Genomic DNA, 19,984 nt, shown 5'->3' with positions numbered 1-19,984 from the left:
CCAAAAATTTCATAATTTAATAGATAATAATAATAATTTGTTAATAAATTTGTTGAAACTCATGAACAACAGGATCTTCACTGAAAAAAAAAATTTATTCATTATTTATTTCCTGATAATAATAATAATAATATTATTATTATTATTAGTAATGTTGTTGTTGTTGTTGATAAAAATGCTAATGTTAAATATATTTACACCAATAATAACTTTTTCTTAATAACATTTACCCGATTTAAACAAACAAACAAAATAAAAATTTATTTTATAAATGTTAAAAGTGTAATAAGCATCATCATAATCATTATTATTAGTAAATTTAATATTATTACAATATATTACAGTAGGATAGACTGTATATATATATATACAGTAATATATCAAACTATGTGTGCTATTTATTTATGTTTTAAAAAATAAAAAATAAAAATTTATAGATATATTTACTATTTTGTTGTTGTTGTTGATGCGGGAAATGGGAAACTGGACCATAGATATGATGCTGGATATTATCATATATATATATATATATATATATATAGAGTATACTGTATTTTATATATGTATATATGTTTTTTATGCAAACATCACAAACTTTTTTTAGTATTATTATTAATATTTTTTTATATCATTTTCTAAATAATATTTATAGTTTATATGATATATATATATATATATATAATATAAACCATTAGTTAGTAAACTTGATAATACTATAAATATATATTAGTTTTTTTTTCAATAACAACAACAAAAATATTTCTAAATTAGTTTATAATATTCAGAAAAATTAAATACATTTAATGTATATTTAATGAGAGAGAAAGAGTGAACTAATAATCAATTAGTATATAATATATCAATATATATATATTTACTGGTTATTAATAAATCATTTTTGTATTTTTTTTAATAAATTTTGATAACAAACAAACAAATATTTTTTTGTATTTTTTAAATATGTGATCACTTTTTGTATGTTTTTTAGATGTAATAGTAATCATTGCGTCGATAGTTGTCTTATCGATGGGCAGTTCGGGTCAAGTATTTGCCGCATCAGCTCTTCGTGGACTTCGGTTCTTCCAAATTCTTCGTATGGTTCGTATGGATAGGAGAGGCGGTACCTGGAAATTGTTAGGTATGTACCCAAACACACACACACACACACACCCCATCCCCCACTACGTCCCATCCCCTTAACAAATATACCCAAAATAATTAATATACTATTTAGTAGTAGAGTTAAACATAGAGCTACTGATAATAGATATTTAGTATTTTTATTTTTTAAAAAAAATAAAAATATTGAATATTTTTGTCCCCCACACACACACCCCATCCCCCATAACAAATATACTCAAAATAATTAATATACTATTTAGTTGGTAGAGTTTAACATATTAGCTAATGATAATATAGATATTTAGTATTTTTATTTTTTTAAAAATAAAATAAAACTATTGAATATTTTTTACTAAAAAAAATTATTACTAAATGTTATTATTATTATTAAAAACACACATATAAACTAATCATAAAACTTTTATCATGCACAAATTTACTATAAAACTATTACTATTATTACACAATTTTTTTGTGATGATTATTGAAAAAAAAGTTTAAATTATGATATTTTTTTGTTGGTTAAATAATTATATAGTTTACATAACTTTTAATCACAATATATTATGTATTATCACTAGTTATATACAAAATGTTATTATTATTACAATCATAAAATAATAATAATCTATAGTTTCTATTAAAAAAAATTTAATTTAATTAACAGATATATAACTAGAATTAATTTATAAGTTTAATGTAAATTTAAATGTTTTTTTTAAAATTATTATTATTATCACACATTTTCATCAATTGTGGTCATCATCATCATCATCATCATCGGTGGTTAATTATCATCACATCCAATAGGTTCTGTTGTCTATGCACATCGACAGGTAAAATAAATATCATAAAATTAATTTTTAAAAATTATTAATATATATATATATAATATTATATACTATATACTGTATATATATATAACTTAATGATAAAAAAATAAATATTTTATTTTGTTATTATTTATCATATTATCAAATCCAATGGATATACCAATGGATATACCAATGGATATACCAATGGATATACCAATGGATATACCAATGGATATACCAATGGATATACCAATGGATATACCAATGGATATACCAATGGATATACCAATGGATATACCAATGGATATACCAATGGATATACCAATGGATATACCAATGGATATACCAATGGATATACCAATGGATATACCAATGGATATACCAATGGATATACCAATGGATATACCAATGGATATACCAATGGATATACCAATGGATATACCAATGGATATACCAATGGATATACCAATGTATATACCAATGGATATACCAATGGATATACCAATGGATATACCAATGTATATACCAATGGATATACCAATGGATATACCAATGGATATACCAATTGATGATAATAATAATCATTATTATTATTATTATTCCTCAGGAACTGATAACAACAGTATACATAGGCTTCCTTGGGTTAATATTTTCATCGTTTTTGGTTTATTTGGTCGAAAAAGATGTCGAAGAAACTAAATTTGAGAGCTTTGCCGACGCTTTGTGGTGGGGAGTGGTCTGTATTTACTACTAATTATTATTAACTATTATTAATTAATTAATTAATTAATTAATTTAATTAAAAATTAATGTCAATTATCATCAATCTATTTAAAGATAACAACAAAAAATGTATTAACAATATATGATATAAATTTTATTAGTAGTTATATTAAGTTAGAATAATAGTATAGAATATTTTAGATTATTATTATTATTATTATAAAATTTTATTTATTTTTTAAATTATTTTTTTTTAATTTTCTATTATCATAACAAATTTAAAGACAAAAAATTGTATTAACAATATATGATATAAATTTTATTAGTAGTTATATTAAGTAGAATAATAGTATAGAATATTTTAGATTATTATTGTTTTTATTATTATTAAAAATTTAATTATAAAATTTAATTTATTTTTTAATTAATTTTTTTAAATTGTCAATTATCATCAATGTATTTAAAGACAACAAATCTATTAACAATATATAAATTTTATTAGTAATTATATTAAGTACAATAATAGTATAGAAAATTTTAGATTATTATTATTATTATTTAAGACATTATCTATAAAGTAATGTTTTTTTAAAAATATTTTTTATTTGTAGGATTTCAATTAATTGATTGATTGTTTTTATTTTGCTATTTAAACTTTTTATATATATATATATTTTATTATATTAACATTTTATTTATATAAATTATTGAAATCTATCGTTAAATTAGTGTACAGTATATTTAAGTAATTTATCATAAATAATGGATATATACAGTATATATAGTTAATATTTATAAATTGATATATAATTGACTAACTAGTAGTTGTACTGTATTTATTAATATTTAGTAAATTGATTAGTAAATTGAATTATACATGTATTCAATAATTAATAGATAAAAATCCTATTTCTAGTTCCCATATCTCCCATATATATATATATATAAATATAAATGCCATCACTCTATTAATTTACTATAAAGATTTTATTATATAATATATATATAAAAATAATTATATTAACTTAATGCATGTTGTTGTTGTGACTACTATTATTTAGTATTATTATTATAATATAGTGTAGAAAACATTAAATATAATTTATCTCAATATATATATATATATATTTATATAAAGATATATATATATATAAATAGGAAAAAACTAAATTGCTTAGAGATTTATCGATAGAGAGAGAGAGAGAGAGAGAGAGAGAGAGAATTGGAAATAAAATTTTTTATTTATTAAATCAAAATAGATTCAAACAAAATACATATTGAAAATAACATTAAATATTACATTTATATATTACTTTTACTTATATAATATATGATACTATAAATCTAGAAAAAAAGATATCCAACAAAACAACAAAAAAATATTTCTATTTATTTATTAAATATTAAATAAAAAATTTTTATATTAGAATAGAAACCAACCAAAAAAAAAATCAATAAATATTTTTATTAAAAAACAATAAATTGTTATATTCTTAATAATAATAATAATAATAATACCAATAATTTGATAATTGATAAAATGTTTTTGTTTTATTTGTTTCAATATTATCTTATATAACAATAATAATAAATCTATAACAAACAAAATCAAATTAATTATTACTAATTTATTTATTTTATTTTTTATATATTTCATTGTTAAACATGTATGTTATGGACAATGGATATACTGGTATAACAAACATAACAACTAATAGATAACCTTATGTACAGTGGGTTATGGAGATATATTTCCCAGCACTGTAAGTACCCATTATTACTATTATTATGTTAATTACTAAATTAATTAATTATAACTATTTTAATTATTTTAATTAAATAAATTACCACCACCCTGGTCATCCAATAAATCTATATATATAGTGGACGGGAAAAATAATAGCAGCTTTTTGTGCACTATTAGGCATCTCATTTTTTGCATTACCAGCTGTAAGTATATATGTTTATATATAAAAAAAATAATATACCCCTGGTATGTTTTCATAAATAACCCCCCTATCCCATCATCTCCCCCACCCACCATCCAGGGTATACTGGGTTCAGGGTTTGCACTGAAAGTACAGCAACAACAGCGCCAGAAACATATGATCCGACGCCGAGTACCGGCCGCCACACTCATCCAGAGCCTGTGGCGCTGTTATGCTGCCGATGAAAACTCAATGTCGGTGGCCACTTGGAAAATTCACCAGGTCCCATTGCCCAGTCCACCAGCGTATGTATCTATTACTATCACTATAAATCAATCAATCACCAGTATATTCACACAGAAAAAATATGTATACATGCATACAACAGGCCAATAACTAGACTACCCCCTAACCCATCCCTAACTATCCCCCTAACTATCCCCCTAACTATCGCCCTAACCCACCCCTAACTATCGCCCTAACTCACCCCTAACTATCGCCCTAACCAACCCCTAACTATCTCCCTAATCCACCCCTAACTATCCCCCTAACCAACCCTTAACTATCTCCTTAATCCACCCCTAACTATCGCCCTAATCCACCCATAACTATCCCCCTAACCAACTCCTAACTATCGCCCTAATCCACCCATAACTATCCCCCCTAACCCACCCCTAACGGAGTTTTTTTGGGTTATATAAAAAATCTCAAAATATAATAGTAATTATGTTTGAAAAACAACTCAATAAGATTTTTAGTAACTATTTTAGTAATATTTTTTGTTTGTTGAGAAAATTTTTTTCGCCAACTAATTGATACATAAAACATATGTGTGTGTGTGTTATATATGTGTCTAATTTGAGGAATTAAAGTTTAGAAAGTTTCTATTAGAAAGTTTTTAAAAAAATATTTTTGTTGTTAGGTTAACATATTTACTATTTATTTTTTAAATGAGATTTTTTTTAAACAAACCCTAAACACTATATGCATTCAAAAAAAATTATTTAATACTTTAATAATACTAATCGTTATTAACAATATTGCCGTCTGATTAACAAAACATTATTAAAATCTCTTAATTTCAAAAATAATTTTTTTTGTTATCTATTAATATGTTATTAGGTATTATAGTTGAAAAATCTATTTATATTATTATATTGAGACAGTATTAACTATTTGCTAATCAGATACAGTAGTTACTAAACCTAAGCCAAGTTGACATTTACGAAAAATATTTACTAAAAATTTTTAGTTAATTTATTTTTATTATGACTTATTAGATGCTATCTATAATAATCATATATGACTTAATAAATTTATAATAAATAGATTTATTATTGTTATCTATAATAATAGTACTGTATATATATAATAATAATATTAATATTAATATATGGTATAATCAAATACTTTATATATTAGTTTATTTTTATTAAATCCTAATCTATTTTAATTAAATTTAATATACAAAATGTTTTAATGTAAAAACCAAAAATAAAACAAACATTAGTCTAATATTTTTTTTAATTTAAATGCCTGATGCTATTAGTCTGATTACTTTTAGCAGGGTAGTAATTAATTAATTAAAATAATTATAATAATAGTTTAATCATGTATATAATATATTTATAACCATTAAATTAAAAAGATTATAGCATTTTATTCAATATAATTATTATTAATAAGATTAAAATAAGTTTAATCAATGATAGGAAAACAATAATTATTAAATACCACATATTATATGATAATATAACTATTATATTCAATATATTAATATTTATTAAAAAAAATAATCTCTTTTTTTTAATATTTCTTTCACTCACCCACTCTCTCTCGGCTGACTACTCACTCACCCACTTATTCACTGACTCACACAATACACTGAATTACTTATACTTACTCACCCACTCACTCGCTTTTTTTGAAATAATTAAATAATAATAATAATAATCACTGCAAATCTATATGTGTGCCTACTATCCAAAATGTTGTATCAAATATGTTTGTATTGGACACCCTGTTAAAACACGTGTATATCTATATATATATATATATATATGCCTACCAAAACTGCTTATGTATGTTATCAATCGATTCACATACAAAATTAAAAAAAAAAAAATAAAACACAACTACACCAAAACACAACTACACCATCACATAGCTATACGTCCGGCTCATTCACTCAAACATTTAAAAGTAGGGATAAACTGGATTTACCTCAAAGCTCAGCCGTTGCACTGTAAGTAATAATAATAATAGTAATATACTGTATAAACAAATATATATATATATATATATATATATATATTTTATATGTAGTGTTTGTTAACACATTATCATTGATTATATACTACTAGTATATCATAGACTCTATACTGTAGACTAGGATTCATAGACAGAGAATAATAATAATAATATACTGTATAAACAAATATATATATATTTTTTTTTTATATGTAGTGTTTGTTAATACATTATCATTGATGATATACTACTAGTATATCATAGACTCCTATACTGTAGACTAGGATTCATAGACAGAGAATAATAATAATAATACAATACTGTAGTATAGTTGGGATAACTAAATAAATTTATATTTTTTGTTGTTGTTATCAATAAATAAATAATTAAAACACAACAAAAATCTATTGCTAATAATCATAGTATACATATACTAGAGAGTATTATATTGTATTTTATTTTATTTTGGGATTAGCTATTAATTTCCGACAATAATAATACTGATACTAATCAATGATTTTTTTTTGGGTATTACTATTAGTAAATCTGTTTTAGTAAATTTAAATGCAATAAAAAGCTAATTTTGTTTATTTTTATATACACTATAATATATAATTTACATACTATTGCTATTTGATGTGTAAATTTGATTTATATATATAGATTCAGTAAAGTAATTAGTTTTTAATAAATGATACATATATTTTACATTAAATTATTATTAGTTTTATTTTGAATAATTTAAATTTTTGCAATACTACTACTACTAGTAGTAGTAAAACACATTTATTAGATTAAATTTAATATTAGATATTAAATACAAACAAATAAAAAATATTGCAGTTATATTGAATTTATTGGATATAATTTATTTATTAAAATAAAAACTAATATTAATAATACTGTACACTATTGGAAAAAAATGTTTATTATTATTATTTTTGTTAGTGATTTATAATTCATAAACAAAACAACAACAAAAAAATCAACTATAAAATTGAATTTTGTTTGTTTGTTAGTTTCAATATAGATTTTTTTGCATATTATTATTATTATATATATATTACTATATAATATATAATTTATTTTGAGATTACTGTATAATAATGAGATTAAATGTTGAACATAAGCAATAAATATTGATATGTTTTTTATATGTGTATATATATACAATAATATATATATATATAAATATATAAATAAATAGTAATACAAATATTTATTTACGACAAAATTTTTAGTACACAACAAAATCATATATTCATAAATCACTAGTTTTTTTTATTATTATATATATATATATATATATGATATTTATTTATTTATGAATAACAACTTTTTTTAATAAATATCACTAAATTTTTAAAAAAAAATATCATTAAAGTTTATTATCTAAAATAAAAATGATAATCACTTAAACTCGTAATACATTAAACATGTTTAAACAAATTTACAGTACTGTATATATAATATATAAAATGTGTTTTATATTTGCTTATCACTTAACTATCAAAACTAAATGCACTGCTTATCACAAAAATTATAATTATTGTGTCATTTAATCGCATCAATTGTGGACACATCACGAAAATCACATTTCAATTGACACCCAATTTAATCACTAAATAATTGATAATACAATATCAAATGTAATAATAATAATACTTGTATATTATATTGTCAATTGTTTAAACACAAATCAACAACAAAAAATATAATTATATAAAATCAATAATATTATCAATCAATTATATATGATATATATATATATTGTCAATAAATATTGATAGAAATAATAAATTGATTTTATATAAAAAAATATATATCAAAAAATCTTAATTTATTTTTTTTTGTTATTTATCTATTTGTATTTATAATTTAATACTTGTATAAATATGCAAGATCACTTATATATATATATATATATATATATATATATATATATTTTGGATAAATAAAATCAAATCATACACACACACAATGATGACAAAATAAATCTAAGTGCATACTTAAAGTATAATATATTTATATATAATATAAATATATATATATAATATGATTATTATTATAGGAAATCCTGATATATATAAATAATAAGTAATAAATTATTCACAACAACTTTAGCCACAAACAATAAATTTGGATATAAGTTTTTTTTGTTGATAAATATATATATATATATATATATATTTAGAGGCCATAAATAGGTCACAATATATATATAATATTAATATTTTTTGCATATTTATTTATTTATTTAGTTATTTATATTTATTACATCTAATAACAGTATAAATATAAACGATATATACTATAATATATGGTATTATATCCGCAAACAAAATAAAATTTACTAATTTTATTGATAATATTTTTTTATTAAAATAATATTTAAAATTCTTATAGCTTTTACTTTTATTAAAAATATTTTTTTTTTACAAAAACTAATTATAATTTTTTTCAACAACAAAACAACGATAGCTTCAAACATAACACATCGTTTGTTAGCCGCTTCTCAACCATACGCCGGCATAAGTCGACCACTCATTCGCCGCTAACTCGCAACCGATTCGGTACGTCGTCGGCCAACGGACGCCATAATCGTGACGACGGCTCCCGAATGCCCGGCAGTCTCAGTGAAGACAGTGTAGCCAAAGATATATCCGATGCTTCCAAACGCAACTCCGATGGTATGTCCACTATCTCTCTCTGTCTCTCTTTCTGTCTCTCTTTCTGTCTCTCTTTCTGTCTCTCTTTCTGTCTCTCTTTCTGTCTCTCTTTCTGTCTCTCTTTCTGTCTCTCTTTCTGTCTCTCTTTATGCCTCTCCTTCTGTCTCTCTTTATGTCTCTCTTTATGTCTCTCTTTCTGTCTCTCTTTCTCTCTTTCTGTCTCTCTTTCTGTCTCTCTTTCTGTCTCTCTTTCTGTCTCTCTTTCTGTCTCTCTTTCTGTCTCTCTTTCTGTCTCTCTCTTTATGTCTCTCTCTTTATGTCTCTCTTTATGTCTCTCTTTATGACTCTCTTTATGTCTCTCTTTCTGTCTCTCTCTCTCTCTCTCTCTCTCTCTCTCTCTTCAATCATAAAAATAATTATCTCAACCAACAAAAAAATAGCCAAAAAATTAAATTAAATTATATAAATGTTAAGTTTATATTATACCTTATTTGTTAGTTATAGATGTTTGTTATCGTTGTTGTTGTTTTTTGTGTGTTGTATCCTATTTAACTACAAAAAAAAATATTACCCATTAATTAATCTAATTTATTATTAATTTTTATTATAATAAATTAAATTATACCATCAATAGTTATTGTTAGTAGATATAGAAATACCATTAATTAATTATTTAATCTAATATTATCTATTTATGATAAGTTAACATTTTTTATTAGTATCATATAAATTAATATTTATATCTATATATATACTAGTATTAGTTAGATAAATAATATTTATATATATAGTTTTAGTTAATAATAAAAAATATTGCTATATTTATATAAATTATTTAATATTATTATTTTTAATTATATACCATATATTTGATAATCATTGTCTACTACAATGTTTAATGAAACAATTTTTTTTTTTTTTAATATATATTATATATTTTGCTGCAATCTATTTGTTAACCGATTGGTCCCAAAATAAAAAAAACAAAAAGATTTTTATTTTAGTTAACAAATAATTTATAGTTTTAACTTATCTTTTACTAACTTTTTGATATTTAAAAAAAAATTTTTTTAAACTTTTTAAACGAAAATTTATTACTACATTTACTACCGTATTGTCATATATATCTATATCAATATATAATATATATATATATATATATATATATATATATATATATATCAATATATTATATATATCTAAGCAATATATTTAAGTGATAGGCAAACAATAAATATCTTTATATAAAAAAACACCAAAAAAAACAAACAATCAATTCAAACAAGCAGTTTAGCTATTAATGTGTTAATGTTAGAGTAATAACATTTTTTTGTGATAAAGATAAGTAAGAAAAACACTGTATATAAACTTATCTAAGATATAAGATAACTGAGCTATGATTATCCACCCACCCACCCATCCTATACTATCCTATCCCTACACCCACCCACCCATACTATATCCCTACACATAAACACTAAATATAAAATAAAACCAATTGTGAAAAGACAGCTACTGTTGCTGCTGATGATAATGATGATGATAGTGATGGTGTGTATGTGTGTGTGTGTGTTTGGGTGCTGATGATGGTATCACACACACACACACACACACACACACTAGAGAACCGGTAGTTTTTTTCAATGTTTATTTGTTTTCAATTGATCCATAAAAAAAGACCTGGATGGTGGTATACCATTGGTATTGTGCAATATGTTGAGACGTGATTGCAATCATCCGCCATTTCTGGCGCTGTCACCTGCATTCAGATCTGCCATTGATTTTCCTACACTATCGACAACAGGTTTGCCTAAATAATAATAATAAATAAAAAAATATAAATCAATAAATAAATAAAAATCACATCAAATCATTGCAAAAAAAAACAAATTGCACCAAAAAAAAATATTTATATATTCAAAAAAAATATAATATATATATGCAATCACTTAATAATAATAATAATAATAATACTCTAATAATATGCAATCACACAAATCATTATTATATCACATTATGATTATTTAATTTTTTTTTTTATATATCTCACATATATTGCACACAATTTGTTTTTTATAAAAAAAAACATTATGCCATTGATGTTGTTTTTATTATTATTATTATTATTATTATTATATCATCATCTATTTTATCATTCATAATAATATATTGTCTATTGTTTTGTTTTGTTTGTTTAATAATTTATAAATATATACTTACATAAAGATATATTAGCCATACATACCATTTAAGATGAAAAATATATATATATTTTTTTATCTAATAAAATCACTTCAATTTTTTTATGTTGTGTTGTTGTTGGTTGTATCGGAAAATATCTTTATATATATATATATATATATACAGTATATATATATATATATATATATTTATATACAGTATATAAGCATTTGGGAAAACTTGGTATTTAGTTATTTTTGCTTAAATGCTTTTATACTAATGTATTATATATMWATATATATATATATAAAGTATATGTCATATATCGTATAGTCTATACATTATATACAATAATATTATATAATATTTGTATATATATATATATATATTTATAATAATATAAATAATATATACTGTAGACTATATATTGGTTAAAATAATTTAACGCTTTACATAACATTTCATAGATACTATGTTAAATAACTATTATTATTATTATTATCATCATTGATAAATTAATTGTATTAAAAAGCATCAAATTTATTGATGATGATAATCATGTTGAATAACCTACTTGTCCATTACATATATATATATATATATATATATATATATATATATAGACATACATATATATACAGTATATATTAATATATATAGCAAATAAAATCATGGCTTTCCACTTAAATGTATCTCAAGCTGTGTTCAATTATTTTTAGCACCTATTTCTAAATATATACAGTATATATACAGTGTATATATATATTATATATATATATATATACTTAATATATATTTTATTATGATCCAACCATAATCTACAATGAAACATTAATAGTGTATAACAAATTATTATTATATTAGGCAATAGATTTTTTTAGACAGTATAATACTACTATATTTTGTAGTTATTTTAGATTAGTAGTAAATAATAAAAAAAATAAGTATTTTTCTAGATTAAATTTTTTTTTATACGTTTTTATTAGCATAATAAAATTTAAGCTAGTATCTTTTCTCAATGTATAATAAATGTTTTATTTTAATACTAGTAGTGTATTATCATTAATTTTCTTTTATATATAAATTTTTTATATACCTATTTATACATACAATATAATACAGTATAATAAATTTATATAAACTAACTAATAATAATAATAATTATTATTACTGTATATATATTGTGTATGTGTGTCTCAATTATTTACAAATGTATTATAATATTATATGTTTGTCTAGAACTTAATTATTAATTAATAATTAATTAATTAAAAAAAACATAATATATATATCTATTACTATTAATATTTATACTATTATTTTTTTTGTTATTCATCTACTGTTTACTGTCTAGTGATTACAGTTGAATGTACTGTACTATTATTATTATTATTATTATTTTAACATTTTATTATAAATGTCAAATAGTTATATAAATATAAACTATTAAATATATGTGATATAATCTAAAAATATACATATATTTTAATTTTTCAATAACATTGTCTACTCAATAGACAGTAAACATTATAAATTTAAAAAAAAAATAAATTTACATATTTCTATAGAATATTCTTTAATTATTACTATTATTTTATTATCATTTAGTTTTTATAGTAATTTTTTTTAAAAAAAAGATTTATGGCATCAATAATTTTTTTATTTAAATAAATCTATTACAATAAAATTAATAAAAAATAAAGTAGCATGTTAAATTACTATGATGGTTATTGTGATTTTTTTTCACCCTCGGTCAATATTGACTATATATATATATATATATAACAATTGCAATCATTAAAAAAAATATACAATAAATTAAAAATTAATAAAACTATTAATTTTTTTTCCCGGGAATCGGAACCGAAAATTTGAGTTAAACTAATTTGAATTGTCGTAAACTATTTATATATATATTAAAATACTAAATTATATACAGTTTGTATTCAACCCCCCTCCTCCACCCACACACACACACACACACACACACACACACACACATATCAATAATTACTTGTACTCACGCTTTTGTATTGAAACTAAAATAATAATGATGATGATGCTAAAAATTTTTTTAATGATACGCTAGCTAAAATAAAAATATGAAAAATAATTTTTTTAAATTGTTATTATTGTTGTTGTGTGTTGATGTGTTATGTTATTAGATATACAGTATATTTAAAAAATATATATATAATTATCAATTAGTGTCTAACCGTACCTCACGTCGAGGTAGCCTAATATGTATGGCCTCCTCTTTTTTGCCATTTTTACCGACACATATGGGTCTTAAAGATAATGATATTACTATCAGTACTACTGTCGGTAAGGACTTTCAATTATATAATTTATTTTTTTTTTAAATATATATATATGTGTGTTGTTAAACATAATCACAGAAAATTTATGCTTAAATTTCAATTCAATTATTTATTTTTTTGTTGAAAAAAATTTCCAAATAATTTCAATAATAATAATAATAATTGAATGTCAATAGACTATAATAACTATAAAAACGATTGGCACACAAATACACGCATTATTTAAAATATCACTTAAAATGCAATTTACTAAACAATTTATTTTTTGTTGTTGATCGTACATACAATTTATGCAAATTATAATTTAATTTTTTTTAAAAAAATATTTTATTTTTCATATTATAATATGCGGTATATCTATGAAAAAACGTCAATTTAAATTCAATATATATATATATATATATTATTTGTAATGTGTATTTCATATTATTATTATTATTAAAAAAAAATATTAATTTTTTTGCTTACAAAAAAACTGCTTAAAAAAATTATCACTTTTAGATAAATTATTTTCATTATCCAATTATACGGTATTAATAATAATATTATGCAATTGTTATTCAATTTTATAATTACAATGTGTTTGTAGTCATAAAACTATATGTATACTCTTATTATTAACTTTTATAAAAAAATTTATATATTAATATTTAACTATTAGTTATAATTTTCTATTAAAATATTTTTATGTGTGTTTATTAATTAATAATTTAAATCTATTTTCAAAATTTTTTAATTTAGTTTTAGCCTTAAAAATTGATATCAATTAATTTAATGTTTGCTTAAATTTTTTAAATACTTTTAACAAAATTATTATTAATATTAAATTGTAATTAATGTTTAATTATGTTTATATTATGTACAAAATAACAATTTAGTAAAAAAATAAATAGTAGTGTATTATATATAATACTTGATTGTAAATTAATGCAAATATTTTTATATATTTAAACAAAATATAATTAAAGCAATAAATTAGAGGATAAAATAACAAATATTTTTTTTAAGTCGAAAAATATTTCAAATATTTGGATAATCAATATATTTTTTAGTTAATCTATAATACAGTGGATTTTAATAATAAAAATATTTAACATATTTAGTGACATAAATTAATAAAAATTTATATATATATATATATATTTAGTAGTAGCAATTTTTGGTTATTATTAATTGAATTTTTTTTAATATTAATATATTAATAAAACTATTTTTTGAAATATGTTTTAATATTGAAATTAATTGAGAAAAAAGAGAGATCTAATTGTTTTCCCAGAAAAAAATGATAGATTTTATAATACTATTTAAATTAATTAATTTAACCATAAATGCGGAATAATTTTTTGTTTTGTTTATAATAAAAAAATATATTACTATTAAAGCAATTAAATTTATGATTGCAATTGTTTTTTTTAAATATTATATACTGTATATATTTAATTATATATATAAAGTAAAAATTTATGTAAATTATGCATATGTTTTTAATGTAATACAATTTGTAGGGACTTTACTATTACTCATATATTTAATATTATTATTAGTATAATTGAAAAATTTTGAAATAATTATGCAAATAAATAAAATATAATAATTATTATACAATTAAGGATTTTTTTTTGAATATAAAATAATAATTAGTTAATACAATATATACTGTATTTAGAGTTTTTAAAATGATTTTTTTTGGTAATTAATTTTTGACAAAATATACAATTTTGTTAATAATTTTTTAAAATATATTTTACAAAATAATATACTTTATATGATTACTATAGTATATTATATATTTAACATATAATTTCTATTTATAAAAAAACTTACGTAATTTTAATTTACATATTATTGTTTTACTATTATTTTTATTATTATTATTAATTTTATTTATTTTATTAATTTAATTTTATTATTATTTTATTATTAATTTAATTTATTATTATTATACTATTAATTTATATTAATTTACATTAGATATTATGATATATAATACAAAAATAATTTTAAAATAATAAATTCTATGCTTTTATTATATAACAACTATTTTTTTAATACTTTGATATTCAAATATTTACATTAATACTAATTTTAATTTTAATACGTAATATATATTATAATATAAAACAATTTTATAGTTATTAAAATTTATTACATTATTGCAATTTTTTGGCTTTTTATTATTATTATTATACAATTATTTTTACTATTATTATTATACACATTTAGCACTAACACTATTTATTTAATAATTATATTCATATATATATAGTAATTATTATTATTATTATTATTTGCTTTATCATATAATCATTTATATTAATATATTTTTAAATGCCATTCAAAAAAATATGTGTTTGTGTTTATTATGGTTTATAAAAAACTAAAATTATATAATATATAAAATTTTATAAAACAAGTTATTATTAGAACATAATAATAATAATAATCTTTTATTTTAAAAAATTAAAATTTTTATTTTTAGTATTTTTTTTGTATCTAGAAATCTATTGGGAGTTTTATTTCCAACAAAATTAAATATTAGACTTTATTTTTTGAAACTTATATCAAATAATACTTTATATATTATATATATTTTTTTGTTGTATTTAATTTTGATAGATAACGTGCAATGTGTGTATAAAATAAAAACATAGACAATAAATATTTACTCATCAAATATATGTTACATTTGTATCATTGGATTTTGCAATCATTTGAAACTTTTTTTTAAAAATTACAAATAATAAAAAAATTTTGAAGTAATTTAACTTATTTTTGTTATTAAATATTTGATGTCTTATAATATAAATTAGATATTTTTTGTTAAATATTCAATTTAATATTCAATTTATTTTATTTATTTTTTCCCCTGTATTATACAATATATATATATTTATATTTAAAAATTAGATTAAATTATAAAACACCGCAAAATTTAATTAAAAGTTTGAATTATTATTATTATTATTATTACTGATAAAAATATTATTAAAATTAGAGTTAGATATTGATTTAAATTATATATATATATATAATAATTTTATTATAAAAAAAAAACCCATAATAAACACAATCATCATAATATCACTATTATTTTATATTTATTGTAAAAAATTAAACTAATTATTTAGTTTTAATTAAATTAATTAATTTAATTAATTAATTTAAAATTAATTATTCAAATCAATCGGATTAGATGACGAACCAGAAGAACCAAAACTAACAGTTTTGACAAAACAACACAAGAATGCCATCAGATCTTTAAGAAAAGTATTTTTGTTTTTTTAAAATATTTTATTTTCAAAATAAATAGATATTTTATTTTTATTAAATCTAATTTTTTTTGTAATTAATTTAATTTAATTTAATTAAATTAAATTTATTATTTTTTTTCAGATAAAATATTTTGTCGCCCGAAGAAAATTTAAGGAAGCGCTCAAACCCTACGACGTCAAGGATGTCATTGAACAGTACAGTGCCGGACACGTGGATCTGTTAGCACGTGTCAAAAATGTACAAGCTAGGTACATTTTTGAAAAAAAAATTTAAAAAAATTTAAAAATATATAGATTAAAAAATTACAATTAAAAAATTTTAATATGCTATTCATATATATAGATAATGCAAATTAATAGTTTAAAATTTTTATTAATATTGTGTACAGTCAATTTTTACGCTAAGCAAGGTAACTTAGTATACTAATATTTAGATAAGTTATTATAAAGTACCTTGCTAAAAAACATTTATATATAATATTACTTAAATTTAAACTTTTTATTTGGCATAAACTGTATAAATATATATACATTATTATTATATAATATTTGACTAAACAAATTGACTAAATAATTGTTTATTTTTGATTATCATACCCAACCCTATCCTACCCTACCATCTCATCGGATGATTCTGATTGGATTAGATTGGATGTCATACTAGGAAAGGTAGGCTCAAAAGCCAAGGATGTCTACGAATCCAAGATAAGTGTTGCCTCAAGAATAGTCAAAGTAGAGAGAGCTGTAAGTAATTATTGATCGGTAAAAATATCGGTAATTATTATAAAATTAATTAACAATTAATTAATTAATTAATAGGTCGAAGACATTGAAAACAAGATCGACCAGTTAATGGAAATGTATTTAGAGGACAGGACACGTATGTCGGCTACACTGTTATCTGGTTGTGGTGGCGGAGCAGCTGCCGGTGCCGGTGGACAACATATGCCAACAACACCAACAACGGGAACAACAGTTCCCGGCTATTATCCGCCGGGATATCATCAGACCGGGACAACACTATTGACGTCATCGTCTATTGCCAATCATTCGCTACAACAATCCACTGGTGGAGGAGGAGGTCCGCCACCTCCGCCTCCCAGTACTCCAGTACTGATGACACCCTATCAGTCAAACGGCTCATTATCTCCATTTGCCAACAACAACAACACAATATCGTCTTCATCAGCAGCGGCAGCGGCAGCAGCGGTAACAATGGCAAAGCCAAAGCCATTGATGGCGGCGGCCGCCGCCGCCGCCGACAGCGACAACAAACAATACTCTGAACCCAATACACCGGTCGGCCGGTGTGTCGGCGACAGTACTCGACAACAGTTTCAAAGAGGAAACTCCGATCTGAGTCAACGGTTTTTCAAGAAACGGGTTCAACTAAGACATTCGTTGGAGACGACGACAACCGCCGCCGGTAACTCTAATCGGTGCTCGAGTGCCGGCACTCAGCGGACAGCCAACGAAATACAGCGAACAGCCAGAAGTGATTCATCCATTATTGGCGGCATTATGTTATCGTCGGCCACAGCGTCGGCGCCGGCCATCAAACTTGAAACCGATATACTACTGAACGAAATTCATCAAATGTCGCCGATGTTTGAGCCGAACAGTTCCCGTATGACACTGTTGTCGTCATCGGGCGGCGAGTCCTGCTATGAGCCGGAAATGATGTCCGAACTGATGTCCGACTCGAGTACATTACCGACAGAGCTCGAGTCGCTCTGTGTTAGCGACGAATTGGTTTCAATGGACAGGGATTTGTCTCAATCATCTGATCTGGACTTTATCGACGATCAGCCGACAACAACAACAACACAGGTCAGCCGCAAGAGTAGTAATGGCCAACAACAACAACAAGAAAGTAGTAGTTACTCAGCAATTGTCGCTATGCGGGATCAGTTTGATCGGCTACTCATACCCGAACTGATGACTGATACCACTACGACTACCACTACCGGCGGCGGCAACGAATCCGATTGCGACCTCAGCCAGACTACCGTCATTCAAGTGGCCGCCGAAACACAATCATTGTTGAGTCACGGCAGCAGCAGCGGTAGTAGTATTAGTCCATTGTCTAATATGATGGCCCAAACAAGTCCTCTATCATCATCAACAACACCACCACCACCAACAACAACGACATCACCGCAACCATCGTCTACGATGATGCTAATAGATAGTAGTAGTAGTAGTGGTGGTGGCGGTAGTAGTAAATTGCATCCTAAATATCATCACCATCCACACCATGGTCATCATCATTCACATCAGGTCCATCATCATCATCATCATCAGTACAAGTCATTACCATCGACAACGACAACGGGAAACACTACTACACATTCAACGACCGATAATTTATAGCTAAAACAACAAAAAAAATTTTGTTAATAAAAGTTTTTTTAGACTGTTATCGATAAACATAATTATTATAAAAATTTTTTTTTTTTTTTTTGATGAGAAACTAAAATTTAATAGTTATTAAAAACTACTGTTTAGTAATTGTTTATAACTTAATTAAATAATAATAATATTATAGATCTTATTTATACATTTATCTGTTAATAATTTTTTTAAATATAATTATTTTATACAGTAATTTGTATAATTAAACATTTAGTAATTAATACTAATTAATGAATCGTTTACTTAATAATAATAATAATAATAATTATAGTATTATACATATAATTA

General features: G+C 22.1%; 1 protein-coding gene across 1 annotated transcript in view; it reads left to right on the top strand.

Annotated features, from left to right (window-relative positions):
* LOC128959101 (potassium voltage-gated channel subfamily KQT member 5-like) overlaps positions 1-19,654 on the top strand; it is a 28,150-nt gene extending 8,496 nt beyond the window's left edge. Inside the window, exons 4-16 of the mRNA XM_054305044.1 lie at positions 989-1,138; positions 1,933-1,958; positions 2,545-2,673; positions 4,379-4,423; positions 4,545-4,610; positions 4,709-4,893; positions 6,795-6,833; positions 9,320-9,528; positions 11,186-11,311; positions 17,203-17,276; positions 17,403-17,530; positions 17,929-18,025; positions 18,101-19,654. Of these exons, the coding sequence (XP_054161019.1) occupies positions 989-1,138; positions 1,933-1,958; positions 2,545-2,673; positions 4,379-4,423; positions 4,545-4,610; positions 4,709-4,893; positions 6,795-6,833; positions 9,320-9,528; positions 11,186-11,311; positions 17,203-17,276; positions 17,403-17,530; positions 17,929-18,025; positions 18,101-19,654 (2,828 nt within the window). The remainder of the gene's footprint in view (positions 1-988; positions 1,139-1,932; positions 1,959-2,544; positions 2,674-4,378; positions 4,424-4,544; positions 4,611-4,708; positions 4,894-6,794; positions 6,834-9,319; positions 9,529-11,185; positions 11,312-17,202; positions 17,277-17,402; positions 17,531-17,928; positions 18,026-18,100) is intronic.
* Positions 19,655-19,984: the final 330 nt, after the last annotated feature.

The sequence above is a fragment of the Oppia nitens genome, unplaced genomic scaffold (genome assembly GCF_028296485.1).
Source record: "Oppia nitens isolate AA-2021 unplaced genomic scaffold, nextdenovo-longstitch-racon4-pilon3 scaffold41_pilon_pilon_pilon, whole genome shotgun sequence".
Classification (NCBI taxonomy): Eukaryota; Metazoa; Arthropoda; class Arachnida; order Sarcoptiformes; family Oppiidae; genus Oppia; species Oppia nitens.
The sequence above is the reverse complement of the archived record's forward strand: the minus strand, read 5'-3'. Positions and strand labels throughout refer to the sequence as shown.